This window comes from Vipera berus (assembly GCF_964194415.1).
Source record: "Vipera berus genome assembly, chromosome: 15".
Taxonomy (NCBI): domain Eukaryota; kingdom Metazoa; phylum Chordata; class Lepidosauria; order Squamata; family Viperidae; genus Vipera; species Vipera berus.
This window is the reverse complement of record NC_138218.1, coordinates 7,529,282-7,545,758: the sequence shown is the minus strand read 5'-3', so window position 1 is coordinate 7,545,758 and position 16,477 is coordinate 7,529,282. Positions and strand designations below refer to the sequence as shown.

The following is a 16,477-nucleotide window of genomic DNA, read 5'->3' as shown; positions in this document are numbered from 1 at the left end:
TACTCTACTCTACTCTACTCTATTTGGTCTTCAAAGGCAGAGTCGCTTCACTGAATTTACCTGTGATAGCAGCAATTCTAATTATTGTGCCAACAGAAGTCAGCTCCAAAGGAAGGAGGGGGAATAGACAGAATTAATTTCCTGTTTAGCCACCTTCGCTGCCCCCTTCTCGCTTAGAAAAATCCTGCCCCGCCTTTCCATATTTGTGTCCCCCACTAGTTCTCTAAATCCAATACCTGTTTAATAAGAAAATAAAATGAAATATGTTCTGTTGTCCAGATCTTAACTCTGGAATAAATTATCATCGGGGCACCAAAAAAAAAAACAAACCCAACCCCCCAAAACAACGATCTGTCTCTCGTTCGCTTTTAAATGGGAAAAAATGGTAATTGATTTAGATCTTTAACAGCAGTGAAAAATATATGGTTCCTTTCCTCTCCCCCCCCAAACACCCCCACCCACCCACCCTCAAACAGACAGAAGAATCAAACAAACTGCTTAGCTTCACGGCCCTGATAAATTTGAGCCAGCCTGTACTGTGATATTTATCTCCTCCGTTCAGGGAGATGCTTTTTTCCCCCCACTCCAATATCTCCAAGCATCAGAAAGAAAGAGAAGCATAAACAAAAGAAAACCAAATATCAAAGCCTTGAACGAGTAGGGGGAAAAAAACAACTGGAAAAGACCAGATGAATTGTGCTTTGGGATGAATTTGTTCCGTTTGGATTCCTGCGCCATCGCTTGGAAGTATTACGTTCCCAGGTGATTGTGTCCAGGAATTGGCTCCAGTTTGGTCTAGGGGGCGAAGAAATCAATGTAGATGGTAAATTCTAGTCCCAAATTAGCCATGAATGCCAGCTGGGTGACTTTGGGCCAATCACCAGGAGTCGGTGAGTTCTAGTCCCGCCTTAGTCATGAAAGCTGGCTGGGTGATTTTGGACTGCCAGTCAAACAGGAGTTGGTGAATTCTAGTCCCACCTTAGTCATGAAAACTGGCTGGGTGGCTTTTGGCCAATCACCAAGAGTCAGTGAGTTCTTGTCCCTGCCTTAGGCATGAACGCTGACTGGGTGACTTTGGGCCAATCACTAGGAGTCGGTGAGTTCTAGTCCCGCCTTAGTCATGAAAGCTGGCTGGGTGATTTTGGACTGCCAGTCAAACAGGAGTTGGTGAATTCTAGTCCTGCCTTAGGCATGAACGCTGACTGGGTGACTTTGGGCCAATCACTAGGAGTCAGTGAGTTCTAGTCCCGCCTTAGTCATGAAAGCTGGCTGGGTGACTTTTGGCCAATCACCAGGAGTCGGTGAGTTCTAGTGCTGCCTTACATGTGAAAGCTGGCTGGCTGACTTTTGGCCAATCACCAAGAGTCAGTGAGTTCTAGTCCTGCCTTAGGCATGAACGCTGACTGGGTGACTTTGGGCCAATCACTAGGAGTCGGTGAGTTCTAGTCCCACCTTAGTCATGAAAGCTGGCTGGGTGACTTTGGGCCAATCACCAGGAGTCAGTGAGTTCTAGTCCTGCCTTACGTGTGAAAGCTGGCTGGGTGACTTTGGGCCAATCACTAGGAGTCGGTGAGTTCTAGTCCCGCCTTAGTCATGAAAGCTGGCTGGGTATCTTTGGGCCAATCACCAGGAGACGGTGAGTTCTAGTCCTGCCTTAGGCGTGAAAGCCTGCTGGGTGACTTTGGGCTAGTCCTTCTCTCTCAGCTCTCCTCACCTCACTGGGTTGTTAATGATGAGGAAAATAGGAGGAGGAGGAAGTATTAGATATGATTGCCACCTTGAGTTAGTCGTAAAAGTAATAAAGGCAGGAAACAAACAGACAGACAAATAAATTGGCTTATTGGGCTCCAGCAAAGATGCCACTGAAGCCTATTGGTGTCCCTCACCCTGATTCTCCTCCTCCTCCTCCTCCTCCTCCTCCTCCTCCTCCTCCTCCTCCTTCTCCTCCTCCTCTTCTCTGTTGGTGTACATCCTTCCTTGCTTCCAAGCCTACAAACAAGGAGGAAATAATCACAAAGAGATGTCATTTGTCTTCCTTTCTGGGTCCCGCACAATTCATTTTTGTCCCCACCAAAAGGAAGTTCGTTGCTAGTGCTTTTCGGTAGGGTTCATGCAAGCCTTGTCTGTGCTTTTCTTTCACCACGTCTCTGGAGGCGCCAACATGCAACAATGTCCCTTCCTCTTTTTTTGTCCCTGCAGGAGGCATCGTCCTGAATCCTTCCTTCTATGGCATTGCTGGTCACACCCACACCATGATCCATGAAGTTGGACACAGCCTCGGACTCTACCATGTCTTCAAGGGGGTCTCTGAGATCTTCTCCTGCAGCGACCCCTGCGTGGAAACGGAACCGTCCTTCGAAACGGGGGATCTCTGCCCCGATACCAATCCTACCCCAACTCACAAAGTCTGTGGCGACCCCCCTGCTAGTAGTAACATGTGTGGGTTCCATAACTTCCAGAATACACCATTCAACAACTTTATGAGCTACGCAGGTAACAGCTCTTTCGTGCTGGGATAATTTGCTGGTTGTAGGCTTTAGACCCAACCCTGGCAACTTTCAGACCTATGAACTTCAACTCCCAGAATTCCCCATCCCCATGGCTGGAGAAGTCTGGGAGTTGAAATCTACCAGTCTTAAAGTCGCCAAGGTTGGACGCCCTGGCTTTAGACAGTGTTGTACAATATTTGGACTGAATTCAAGAAGCTGGTGAGCTCCATACCAAAACTGTGTTTGATGCAGATATAAGCACTGTGTGGTCCAGACTGGGAGAGATGAAAGTAATACCTTGGAAGCAAAAAGTGTTGGCATATTATAGCATGGACATTCCCCATAAAGTCTTCAGAAGCACAGCTCAGCTTCAAGCAAGCTTTGTAGACCAACTAAGAGAGAGGTCCCCAACCTTTTGGACACCAGGGACCGGTTCCGTGGAGAGAGGTTTTTCCATGGACGTGGTTTTGTGTGTTGCCTGCCTCCCACAGATGGGGCTTTGCTTGTTTGTGCGGACCGGTTGGTGGCATGCCGCAGCCCAGTACTGTGGATTGGGGACCCCTGAACTAAGATACAGCAGTTCAACTTGGGCTGAGTTCAGAAAGCTGCTAGTAGTTTGCAATATCTGTAACTCGGGGATAGGATGAGGGTGGGGGTTTGTTCTCCGAGCTTGTGGGTTGGTGACCAGGCTAGGTAACATCTTCAGCAGAGTTTAGGGGAGGTCAGCCTCAGCCTTCTTCTGTTTATAAGGGCTTCAGGTGTGGGTGTGTCAAGGGAGGGTCTGTGATGGGTCTTGTGAAGGGTCAGGTGTGAGTCATCAGTGAGAGGCTTGTGGTGGGTCTTGTAAGGGGGAGGTTAAATTAAGTCAGGGTCATTGGGAGGTGAACTGCTAGTGTGGGGAGGAGAGGGGGGGCTTGCCTGGGTTGGTTGGGGGTCAGTGCTGCCTTTGGTTGGCTGTGCAGTTGATTTAGATTCTGATTTAGATTCTGGTTGTAGGTCAATGTGTCTGTTGATGGAATTGCTTGTGGAGTGAAGATGTTCCCTAGCCTGGTAATGAAACGTTGGGGAAAGCAACCCACAAACTCGGAGAATGAAGTTTTACCCTCAGCTGCTAGTAGTGTTTAGGTAGAAAACTGGGAAATCCTGTTGTCCTAAGTCTTAACTCTCTCTCTCTCTGTGTCTCTCTCCTGGTTTTTCTTCTTTGTTTTGATGGTGTGCGCAACTCCAGATGATGACTGCACCAATTCCTTCACCCCCAACCAGGTGGCCCGTATGCACTGCTACCTAGACCTTGTGTATCAAAGCTGGCAACCGGTCAAGAAGCCAGCTCCCATTGCCATCATGCCTCAGATTGTGGACCGAACAGAAACCTCTGTTACTCTGGAATGGTTTCCACCGATCGACCAGCACTTCTTTGAAAGGTGAATGGCTGGGACAATGTGTGTCTATCAGGTGATTTTAAAAGGCAGACTCAGAAAGCTGTCAATGATATGGGAGGGAGGAGTTCTGAATGTTGTTGGATGGTTGTCCCCTTTCTTTTGTGGGATGTGCATTGGATTAAGGAGCAGGGCCTACCCATCTGAGTGCCATAGGAGAAAACTCACAGAGGCACCTTGCTGAAAGAGTAGAGCAAAAATTAAGTTCAGAAAGGGAAGGGGGCTGAAGAATTATTCCAGAACAAAGTGGAACAGATGTTGTGCATCTGAGCTGTTTAGCCATGTAAAAAATGTTGAAAATAATTAGGTTGCGTTGGAGAGAGGTTGGCCAAGCCTGGGGGAGGAGTCAAGCAGGGAATTAGTCTGGAATCCTTACATGGGCACAAGAGGGCAAGCTCTGATCCCCTTGAATTTTGTTGAATATAGTCTAGTCCCGGGGTAGGCAATCTTGGCTCTTTTATGACTTGTGGACTTCAATACCCAGAATTCCTGAAAAAGCCATGCTGACTCAGGAATTCTGGGAGTTGAAGTCCACAAGTCATAAAAGAGCCACGGTTGCCTACCCCTGGTCTAGTCCAAGTGTAGACAATCAGTCTGGGAAGGTTAATATTAATATGAGATGTGAACAGTTAGATCCACACTGGAAGAGTTCAGCGGCATTCAAGAGGGGCCAGACCTTGCCCTCTTGTGACTACCTAAGGATTCCAGACTATTTCCCTGCTTAACTCCTTCCTCAGACTCAGCCACAATCTGACAGGTTGATGCTCAGCATGATTCGATAATATTTTGACCGGTTCAAACGCTAGGTTTCTACGGCACCCGATTCAATAAGTTTACAAACTCCTGCGAATTAGCGTAGGGGACGGAGCAGCAACAAAATTCAAGCTCATGCCAGACTTTTGTCTAGAGAAGAGTCGCTGGATTGTGAGTCAGGCGGCATACAAACTTCACAAGTAAATAAAGCGGTCGAGTCGTCCCTCACCTACCCTGGAGGTTTCATTTCCAGCTTTCCCTTTTTCCGTGGGCCTCCCGTTCAGACCCAAGCGCCATCTTCCATCCGGCTTTTTCCCCAAAGGATCAATGGAGGCCACGCAAATGTGCATTCAATTTAAGTTTCGTGAGGTGGTGACTGGACCCGAAATAAATTCAATCTGTCTATTAAGAGGCATGCTGATCGAAGGCTAATTGTTGTGTAATGAAAGACACCAGCCCCGAGGTCACTCTTCAGCCTCCCTCCGTCTGTGTTTATTAAGCCAGGGGCGAACGGATACTTAAATGACATCCAGTTGCCAGCCAGTTTGATCTAAGATTTCATAACAAAAAAAACAACCTTAAATCAACACTCCGTTTTCTTTTGCAGACCCTTCCACTGGGAGGGTCCGTGTTTTGTCGAGCAGGTATGACCTGGGGGATATCAAAGGAAACATTTTCCTTCGATGATATCACCGTTTTCTGAGTCCCCCTCCCAAAAAAAACTTGGATAAATAAATCTTGCAATGACTTTTTCCCTCTGAAGACCGAAGGGCGAGAATTGCTTAAAATCTCATTTTTGAATGATAACCCGCCTGTTTTGTAAGTTCTTGCAAATTTAGCGTTCATCTCAGGTGGGAATTAATACACACTGAAAATTCGGAACCCCAATCTTAGATGGTTACCGGGGTGCTAATCGTCCTCAGGAATTTCTACCCTATAGATTACAATGCAGATGGACCTCATCTGCCACTTTGGAGACGTATGATAGCTGTTTGAACTCGACCATCTACTACCTTTAATTTCCCCAATATTTCAGACCAGCTTTGGGATGGGAAAGTTTGCATGTCATGAATGAGGGCGAAGCTACGTGTCCCAGGATAATATTGCAGGATCCAATCTGGGTCGGTCACCGGGACCAGAGGCTTCGCCTTCCGAGCTTTTGGATTCATGCTGGAGCCCATCCTTAGGGAACTTCTTTCTACCAGAATGTCCATCTGTCCATCCATCCATCCATCCATCCCTCTATCCATCCATCCTTCCATCTGTCTCTGTCTGTGTATCTAGCTACCTATCTACCCACCCACCCACCCATCTGCCCATCCATCCATCCATCCATCCATCCCTCTATCCATCCATCTGTCTGTCCATCCGTCTGTCTGTCTACCTACCAATCTACATCTGCCCATCCAACACACTCTCTTTCTCTTTCTCTTTCTCTTTCTCTTTCTCTTTCTCTTTCTCTTTCTCTTTCTCTTTCTCTTTCTCTTTCTCTTTCTCTTTCTCTCTCTCTCTCTCTCTCTCTATCTATCTATCTATCTATCTATCTATCTATCTATCTACCATTCATATGTCCACCACCCTGTAACCATCCATGCATCCATCCATTCCTGTCTGTCTGTCTGTCTGTCTCTGTCTGTCTGTCTGTCTGTCTGTCTGTCTGTCTGTCTGTCTGTCTGTCTATCTATCTATCTATCTATCTATCTATCTATCTATCTATCTATCTATCTATCTAGTTCCATTGGTTAATTGTTCCCACTGTTAGGAAGGAGAAACTTCCTAACAGTGAGGACAATTAACCAGTGGAACAGCTTCCCTTCAGAAGTTGTGGGCGGTCCAACAATGGAGGTTTTTAAGAAGAGACTGGACAGCCACTTGTCTCCAGTTGTATAGGGTCTCCCGCCTGAGCAGGGGGTTGGACTAGAAGACCTCCAAGGTCCCTTCCAGCTCTCTTTTGATGGATGGATTTGAAAGTGTTGCAAGCCAAGCTTTAGGGAGATATATGGGAAAGCAGCCCCCAAAGGCAAACAAACTGGTTTTTCCATCACATCGCAAGAGGTGAGCTAATGCACGCAAGCCTCCAAAGAGGACCGAGGTTCTAAAATTAGCTAATTGCATCACCTAAACCAAGCTACTAATAAATGCTTTTTATTTAGAAGCAAAGCCTAATGCTGCTTTTCAGGCTTGCGAAGATGCACCCTCTGCCTTTTGCAACAATGGGCGTTTTGTTAGTTTTTTCGAATGCGTAAGAGAAGAGACTAGGAAGTTTGGAAGAATGTGGATTGCATCGGGATAAAAAAGTCTGTTCATTTCTTGACTGCACCAAAGCACCTTTTTTTTTTACTGTTGTTACCCCCACACCAGGTATTTTGCAACAGTGTTTATATTCAGTCTGGAATCAGGGCGACGCAGATGGGAAAGGTGGTTGGAGCATTCAGAATAACAGAATAATAGAGTTGGACGGGACCTTGGAGGTCTTCTAGTCCAACCCCCTGCTCTGGCAGTAAACTCTATTCCATTTCAGACAAATGATTGTCCAGTCTCTTTGTAAAAAAATGTCCAGTGTTGGAGCACCCACAACTTCTGGAGGCAGGTTGTTCCACTGGTTAATTGTTCCCACCGTCAGGAAATTCCTCCTTAGTTCTAGGTTGCTTCTCTCCTTGGTTAGCTTCCACCCGTTGTTTCTTGTCCTGACTTCAGATGCTTTGGAGAATAGCTTGACTCCCTCTCCTTTGGGGAAACCCCTGAGATACTGGGAGACTGCTATCATGTCCCCCCTCGTCCTCCTCTTCATTAAACTAGACATACCCAATTCCAGCAACCGTTCCTTATAAGTTTTAGCCTCCAGTCCCTTGATCATCCTCCCTCTTCTTTGTGACAAATATTGGAAGACTGCTTTCATCTCACCCCTAGTCCTTCAATCAACAGTCCCCCTGGAGATTTAAAACTGCAACACAACAACTCGGGGCGCATCACCCCAAACATGATTTCCAAAAGGGCAGCGGCATTCATATCCATCGTCTCTTGATCCCTTTCTTCTTCTCCTTCCTTCCTTCTTCCAAAAAAAATAGCTCGCATATTACAAAATTTCTGATTCAAGGGGAGGGCTGGCCGAGAGGCTTTCATTTTTCAATCCTGATTTCCATCTCTCCAAGGGAGAGAGAGGTGGAAACCTGAGCTACAAAAAAAAAATGTTTTGTCTCTGAAGCTGATTATCAGCAAGATGGGCCCAGACCTAGAAGGTGATTCATTGAACGGCCCCAAATACATTCTTCACCGGGGAATGCGGGTTTTTTTTTTGGTTTTTTAAAGCTACTTACAGGGCTGAGAAATTGGTTTCTCGCCCTTTAGTCATAGTCCACCACGAGGAGTATAATTCGACCTCCAGGCACTTGCCAGGAAATTTGGGGAGCGGGGAGACGTGTTGGTGATTGGGACCGAAGAAGTAGATGAAGTCTTAACTAAAAGATTAAATCCACCAAGAGGCAGACCCAGCTAGAGATGGGGTTCGTTGTAGTCACACTGGTGGGGTTGAGGTGAACGTACTGCGCGAATAGTGGACCGAGGGTGGTAGCTTATTGTATAGTATCCCAAATCTCAATAAATCATAATTCAGTAAACCATGGAAACACCAAGATGGAAGGACGGGAGGGAGGGAGGGAGGGAGGGAAGGGAGGGAGAAAAGAAAGGGAGGGAGGAAGGAAGGAAGGAAGGAGAAAGAGAAGGAAGGGGGGGAGGAAGGAAAGAAAGGGAGGAAGGAAGAAAGGAGGGAGGAAGGAAGGAAGAAGAGGAAAGAAGGAAGGGAGGGAAGAAGGAGGGAGGGAGGAGAGAGGAAGGAGAGGAAGGGAGAGAGGAAGGAAGGAGAAAGGGAAGGAAGGGAGGGAGGATGGAGAGAAGGGGAGGGAGGAATGAAGAAGGGAGGGCAGGAGGCAGGAAGGAAAGAAGGAGAAAGAAGGAAGGGAGGGAAGAAAGAAGGAGGGAGGAGAGAGGAAGAGAGGAAGGAGAGGAAGGGAGGGAGGAAGGAAGGAAGGAGAAAGAAAAAGAAAGGCGGGAGGATGGAGAGAAAGGGAGGGAGGAATGAAGAAGGGAGGGTGGGAGGCAGGAAGGAAGGAAAGAAGGAGAAAGAAGGAAGGGAGGGAAGAAGGAGGGAGGAGAGAGGAAGAGAGGAAGGAGAGAAAGGGAGGAAGGAAGGAAGGAAGGAAGGAAGGAAGGAAGGAAGGAAGGAAGGAAGGAAGGAAGGAAGGAAGGAAGGAAGGAAGGAAAAAGAAAAGGAAGGGCGGGAGGATGGAGAGAAAGGGAGGGAGGAATAAAGAAGGGGGGGTGGGAAGAAGGAAGGAGGGAGAGGAAGGAGTTGAAGGAAGGAAGTAAAAAAGGATGGGAGGGAAGGAGAGAGGAAGGGATGAACGAACGAACGAATGTTCTTTTCAACTGTTACTAAGTTGTAGCATTTCCTTTCCTTTCTTCCTGGCCACCTAGAGAAGTGGGATCGTCCTGTGACCTCTGTGGGGAAGGACGAGTTCTGGTGCAATACGCTTCCAGTGCCTCTTCGCCGATGCCGTGTGATCCGTCCGGCCACTGGAGCCCCCGAGGAGCTGAAGGTCAGCCTCAGAAGTGGGACGGAGGGGTGGGACAGAGAAAGAGAAGCTCTGCAGGCAGGCAAAAATGAAAAGAAAAAAAAAAAGGCGCTTAGCTCCTGCAGATCCAGATTGGAAGCCTCCTCAGACAGCACGATTAATACTTAGGAAGGATGACGAATTTCGGGGAGAGAAAGCAAACAACGAAAGGCAATCAAGGGGGAAAGCAGTGAAGGATGAGTAACAAATTTATAATTAAGTGTGGAGGACTTTTTTTCTTTCTTCCCTCCCTCCTCCTCCTCCTCCTCCCCCTCCTCGGCGGTGTAAGGAAGCAAGACCTGCCTTTTTTAAAAAAAATAAAAATAAAACAGGAGGACGTTTGCTCATTCTGTCTCTTCTGAACGGGTGCAAAACCCAGCTCCTCTTTCTCCCGACTCAACCTTTTCACGGTTTTGCAAACTGAGACTTGTCTATTGCGGCTCCTCTGGATTGTGTAATTCTTCGGCACCTGTTTCATTTTTCCCCTCTGCTTTTACCAGCCCGAGTTGCCATCCTTTGTGACCGCGTCCAGCTTTTTTTTTTCTTTCTTTTTCTTTTTTTAAAAAAAACCCTCTGTGCTTCTGTTCTTGTTTTTTTGTTGTTGTTGTTATTTGTTTTCTACTTGAGTTTTGGAGCTTGCTGGGCAAAATTATTGAAAAAGGCCGAGTAATGCTTTGGACTTTTCTACCTGTTTTTTTTTTTTAATACCCCTGAAAATAAGAATACAAAACAGAGTTGGGAGGGACCTTGGAGGTCTCCTAGTCTGCTCCAGCAGGAGAGCCTAAAGTATTTCAGAGGAGTGACTGTCCAGTTTCTTCTTAAAAGCCTCCAGTGATGGAGCGCCCACGATTTCTGGAGGCAGGTTGGTCCACTGATAGATTGTCCTCACTGTCAGGCAAGTCTTGAAGTTGCCAACGTTGAAGTCATAAAAGGGCCAAGTTTGAAGACCCGTGTCCTAGACTTTCTTAGGATTGAGGAGCTGGATTCAACTAGGCTGGTTTTTTTCTTCAGATCTCACCCTAAGTCAGGAGTCTTCCAACTTGGCCCTTTTATGACTTGTGGACTTCAACTCCCAGAATCTTTAAGCCAGGCACGCTGGGTGAGGAATTCTGGGAGCTGAAGTCCACAAGTCATGAAAGGCCCAAGTTGGAAGACCCCTGCTTGTGGACTTCAACTCCCAGAATCCCTCAGCCAGGCACGCTGGGTGAGGAATTCTGGAAGTTGAAGTCCACAAGTCATGAAAGGCCCAAGCTGCAAGACCCCTGGTTTGGAGCAACTTTTCCTCTAGCTGTGACTGTAGTTAGTTCTCATCTTATGACCACAGTTCAGCTCCGAATTTCATGCAGTGGCTGACTGAGGAATTCCAGGAGTTGAAGTCCACAACTCTTGAAGCTGCCAAGGCTGAAGAACCCCATCCTAGAAAATGAAGGTAGTTTACATCCATTTATAGGGATTGTTGGAGCAAGGTCCTAGAGAATCCTGGGCATTCCAAGTTTCCAAGTAGGTTTAATGCAAGTCTGATTCCATCCTGCCTTTTTTTGCTCTTGTGTTCAAGGGCACCCAGATGTGGAACAGCCATGTAAACCTGATGTAAGAACATGGACTCCCAATTCAGCGGTCATCAAGCAGTCGGTCCCACCAGCTTGCCCTGAACCTCAAGGATGCTACCTTCAGCTTCAATTTCAATATCCGGTCATCCCAGAATCTCTGACCATCTGGGTGACTTACGTGTCCCCCGAGTGGGACTCCAAAGAAGCCATAAACGACATCAAATTGTTGATGGTTGGAGGAGAAAACGTCTCACTTGGGCCTCAAAACTTCTTCTGCGACATCCCCATGACCATCAGACTGGATGCAGAGAAGATGAAGGATGAAGTCCGAGGCATACAGATTTACACCTTGGACGAACAGCTGGAGATCGACGCTGCTATGATCACTTCGGTCCCACAGAGCTCACCGTGTAAAAAATGCCGGCCCATCCAATACAAAGTCTCCCGGGACCCCCCATTTCAAAAAGGTCCTTCGTTTCTCATCTTGGACCTCAGTCGGAGATTTCTGGATACGTAAGTACCATAAGCCAAAAAGGAACGGCCAAAAGAATTTGATCACAGAATAGAATAGAATAGAATAGAATAGAATAGAATAGAATAGAATAGAATAGAATAGAATAGGAATGAAATAGAATAGAATAGAATAGAATAGAATCTTTATTGAGAATAGAATATAGAATTAAGGAATAGAATAGAATCAAATAGAACAGAACAGAACAGAACAGAACAGAACAGGAATAGAATGGAATAGAATAGAATAGAATAGAATAGAATAGAATAGAATAGAATAGAATAGAATAGAATAGAATAGAATAGAATAGAATAGGTCTATCTCTTCCTCCTCCTCATCTATCTTCTCTTTCTCCTTCTCCTCCTCTTTTTGCCATTGTCTATCATCTCCTCCTCCTCCTCCTCTTCTTCTCTTCCCCTTCCTCCTCCTCCTCCCCCTCCTCCCTTTTTCTTCCAAAGCTAAAGGATTGAGGTCAAAAATATATCGTGCGGGGTGTGTGTGTGTGCCCTATGCGTCTAACAATACATATCATTACGCACTTTCTCACGCCCTTTTATTTCACCATAGCATCCCATATTTAGACGCTGGAGTAAATCCTAACATACCACAAAATCTGCTAGGCGTAAAACAAATGGCATTTTCTCAGTTTGATTGAAAGGGAGGCAAGGCTGGACGTATGTGCGCATTGCTCAACCACGTTAAAAAATAATTTCCTTTCTAAACTTGTGCACCATTGCCCCTTCTCACACCCTCTCCCCTCTTTCTGGGTTTTGGCCAGAGCTGCTTGGTCCCTTCATCCAAAATATGGCGTGTGCATCCCTGGATCTTTTTTCTTCTTCTTCTTCTTCTTCTTTTTTTTCTTGAGCAGCCAGCAGCCTGCTTGATCTACTGCTTCTCTGCGGCTTAGTTGGTGAGGCCAGTTGCAAACTGGATGATAACAGAGGGTGGGGGGGGTTCTTTCTCTCCCACCCACCCCCACCCCTTATTTTTTTAAAAAATGTGGTGGGGAATGGGCCAAGGGAAATAGGTCCCATTTTGTTTTTGTTTTTCTTTAACTGCTGCTTGAAATGCAAGCAGTTTCCTCCTGAGTCCTCCTGGGAATCTAAAGCCGATGAAATTGACCCAGGCTCCCTCCTTAAAGAGGCCCCAAAGTTGACAGTTCACATGTGTGTGTAAAACTCTCTCTTGAGCAAAATAACAACAGCAACAACAACAACAAACAACAACAACAAACAACAACAACAACAACAACAACAACAACAACAACAACAACAACAACAATAATAATAATAATAATAATAATAATAATAATAATAATAATAATTCCATGGTGGCCAAACCCAGATAAGATTGGCCTGATGAGACTCTGTTCTTCCTGTAATTCCCAAGTGCTAAACCTAATCTGGAATTAAAACTCTATTGGAGTTTATATTTCGAGGTTGTTTTAATCCTGTTTGGATGGTAAGATGAAGAGGACCAGAGCAACATATAAAGGTAAAGGTTCCCCTGCACATGCGTGCTAGTCGTTTCCGACTCTAGGGGCCGGTGCTCATCTCCGTTTCAAAGCCGAAGAGCCAGCGCTTGTCCGAGGACGTCTCCGTGGTCATGTGGCCGGCATGACTAGACGCCAAAGGCGCACGGAACGCTGTTACCTTCCCACCGTCGTGGTCCCTATTTTTCTACTTGCATTTTTACGTGATTTCGAACTGCTAGGTTGGCAGAAGCTGGCACGAGTAACAGGCGCTCACTCTGTTACGCGGCACTCGGGATTCGACCCGCCAAACTGCCAACCTTCTGATCGACAAGCTTAGCGTCCTAACCCACTGAGCCACCGCGTCCCTTTGGGGCACTGGAGGCTAAAACATATAGGGAACAGTTGCTGGAATTGGGTATGTGTAGTTTAACGAAGAGAAGGGTGAGGGGTGACATGATAGCAGTCTTCCAGTATCTCAGGGGCTGCCCCAAAGAAGAGGGAGTCAAGCTGTTCTCCAAAGCGCCCGAAGGCAGGACAAGAAGCAACGGATGGAAACTAGTCAAGGAGAGAAGCAACCTAGAACTAAGGAGAAATTTCCTGACAGTTACAACAATTAACCAGTAGAACAACCTGCCTCTAGAAGTGGTGAATGCTCCAACACTGGAAGTTTTTAAGAAGAGACTGGCCAGCCATTTGTCTGAAATGGTATAGGGTTTCCTGCCTAAGCAGGGGGTTGGACTAGATGACCTCCAAGGTCCCTTTCTTCTTCTTCTTCTTCTTCTTCTTCTTCTTCTTCTTCTTCTTCTTCTTCTTCTTCTTCTTCTTCTTCTTCTTCTTCTTCTTCTTCTTCTTCTTCTTCTTCTTCTTATTATTATTATTATTATTATTATTATTATTATTATTATTATTATTATTATTATTATTATTATTATTATTTAAAAAGGCCCTCTATTTGGTGTATTAAGAAACCGACTTGAAACGTCAAAGGAGAAATTTGCTGGGTTTTCTTTCTCTTACCAATAAAAGGAGATATTTGTAGCTCAGGGTTGAAATGAGGGGTCCTTGGTGCTTTCTGAGCTTGGTGGTTTTCTTGCAGACGTTTCATGACCTACACTAGATAACAACATCAGTGCTAGAAGGGAATGAGTGGAGGAGGAGCAGGAGGAGGAGCAGGAGCAGGAGGAGGAAGAAGAAGATGACTGTGGGGTCCTTGGTGCTCTCTGGGTGGTTTCCTTGCAGACGTTTCATGACCCAAACTAGGTGACATCATCAGTGATAAAAGGGAGTGGGGTTTGCAGGGAGGAGGAGGAGGAGGAGGAGGAGGAGGAGGCATATGGGGTGTGTAGGTTTGTAGAGTGGAAGGAGGAGGAGGACGATGACAATGACAAGGACTGTGGGGTCCTTGGTGCTCTCTGAGCTTGGTGGTTTTCTTGCAGATGTTTCATTACCCAGCTAGGTAACATCATCAGTGCTAGAAGAGGGAGAGGTTTGGCATGGGTTTGTAGAGTGGAGGGAGGAGGAGGAGGAGGATTGTAAGGTCCTTGGTGGTTTTCTTGCAGACATTTCATGACTCAACTAGGTAACACATCATCAGTGCTAGAAGGGTTTGTGGAGGGAGGAGGAGGAGGAGGAATGTGGGGTCCTTGGTGCTCTCTGAGCTTGGTGGTTTTCTTGCAGACGTTTCAGCGGAGTTGGAAAGTCCACCCTTAGTCCTTTTCTTCGTTGGACGAGACGGGCTTCGCGAACTTTGTTTTGCAGGGCCCACAGGGGTGGCCTTTGCGGTCTAGCAAGAAGCAGTTTGTCCAACGTTGGAAATTCAGTCTGGGAAAATACCCATAAGTGAATCTGAGGGTGGGGTGGGGTGGGGCAGATTAATTGCATAAGAGGAGGATAACTTGGGGACAGGGTGAGTGACTCGAGAGGAAGGAAAGTGGATGGGAATGTTCGTCGGAGAGGACAGATTAGGTCATCCCCTTGAGCGACTCTCTTTGAATTATTTGTTAGCTTCGGGTCCCCTTTGCGTAGAAGGACGTTCTGTTCCTGTTATCTGTGGAAAAAGGACACCAGCTCGATGATTCACACTGACCTTCCTCTCTGGCTGGGAAGAGCCATCTGGTTGAATGGAGCCTCTTTATCCATTTTGTGGTGCATCACTTAAAATGTTCTCAAGGATTCTTCGCTCTGCCCTGCCACCTTCCCCTCTTTCTCCGTTGAAACCCTAATCTGCAGGATTCAATATTTAAAACAAGGCTGCTCTCCTTTCCTTTCCTTTCCTTTCCTTTCCTTTCCTTTCCTTTCCTTTCCTTTCCTTTCCTTTCCTTTCCTTTCCTTTCCTTTCCTTTGCCTTCCCTTCTTCCTTTCCCCTTTCCTCTTCTCTTCTCTTCTCTTCCCTTCCCTTCCCTTCCCTTCCCTTCCCTTCCCTTCCCTTCCCTTCCCTTCCTTCTCTTCTCTTCTCTTCTCTTCTCTTCTCTTCTCTTCTCTTCTCTTCTCTTCTCTTCTCTTCCCTTCCCTTCCCTTCCCTTCCCTTCCCTTCCCTCCTCTCCTCTCCTCTCCTCTCCTCTCCTCTCCTCTCCTCTCCCCTTCCCTTCCCTTCCCTTCCCTTCCCTTCCCTTCTCTTCTCTTCTCTTCTCTTCTCTTCTCTTCTCTTCTCTTCTCTTCTCTTCTCTTCTCTTCTCTTCCCTTCTCTTCTCTTCTCTTCTCTTCTCTTCTCTTCTCTTCTCTTCTCTTCTCTTCTCTTCTCTTCTCTTCCCCCTTCCCTTTCCCCTTTCTCTCTTCTCTTCTCTTCTCTTCTCTTCTCTTCTCTTCTCTTCTCTTCTCTTCTCTTCTCTTCCCTTCCCTTCCCTTCCCTTCCCTTCCCTTCCCTTCCCTTCCCTCCTCTCCTCTCCTCTCCTCTCCTCTCCTCTCCCCTTCCCTTCCCTTCCCTTCCCTTCCCTTCCCTTCCCTTCTCTTCTCTTCTCTTCTCTTCTCTTCTCTTCCCTTTCCTTCCCTTTCATTTTCTTTCCTCCAGAAACTTATTACTTTGTGCTGCATATCTTCTTTTTACATGAAGAAGATGAAGCACGGATATTGTGACTTAACTGTAAAATGTAAGCATCCAGCAGCCGGGCAATAGTCATTTAAAATTAGATATAAATGCTTACAACAGGTTGCCTTAAATGCATTTCCATTGATAATCCAATCTCTTTCTCTCTCTTTCCTTTCCTTCCCTCCCCTCCCCTTCCCTTCCTAACCCAACATTGGGTGGGTGGGAGGTCAACTTTCCACCCATGCAAATGATGGTAATCATAGCATCAATAGCCATAGTAGTTACACTAATAATAGTTTTGCTATTACCAAGTGATGTCCTTTCTCTACCACTGTTGATATTTTGGGGATATTTTGATTTTGTTCTGTAAATCTCTCTCTCTCTCTCTCTCTCTCTCTCTCTCTCTCTCCTAGTATTTGGGAAGATGATAAAAACATGCCTCTTTGCTGAAGTTTCTCATTGTTTTAACGATTGGTTTTAATCTGGGTAGTGATTTGAAATGGTTCATGTTCCTTACTGCTTATTGTTGTAAATGGCCTGTATTGGAATAAAACAAAAGGGCGGGTGTACACTTGCTTGCTCCGAGCTTTATTTAACGCTTAAATAAGGAAAGAGAGCTTTGGATGCGG

The 16,477-nt window shown here is 46.2% G+C and overlaps 1 protein-coding gene across 1 annotated transcript in view; it reads left to right on the top strand.

Moving 5' to 3' along the window:
* The window catches only part of PAPPA (pappalysin 1), a gene marked incomplete at its 5' end in the record, with an annotated part of 136,923 nt that overhangs the window by 29,289 nt on the left and 91,157 nt on the right, over positions 1 to 16,477 (top strand). The window contains 4 exons of the mRNA XM_081339776.1: positions 2,200 to 2,493; positions 3,718 to 3,910; positions 9,152 to 9,273; positions 10,844 to 11,351. Of these exons, the coding sequence (XP_081195902.1) occupies positions 2,200 to 2,493; positions 3,718 to 3,910; positions 9,152 to 9,273; positions 10,844 to 11,351 (1,117 nt within the window). The remainder of the gene's footprint in view (positions 1 to 2,199; positions 2,494 to 3,717; positions 3,911 to 9,151; positions 9,274 to 10,843; positions 11,352 to 16,477) is intronic.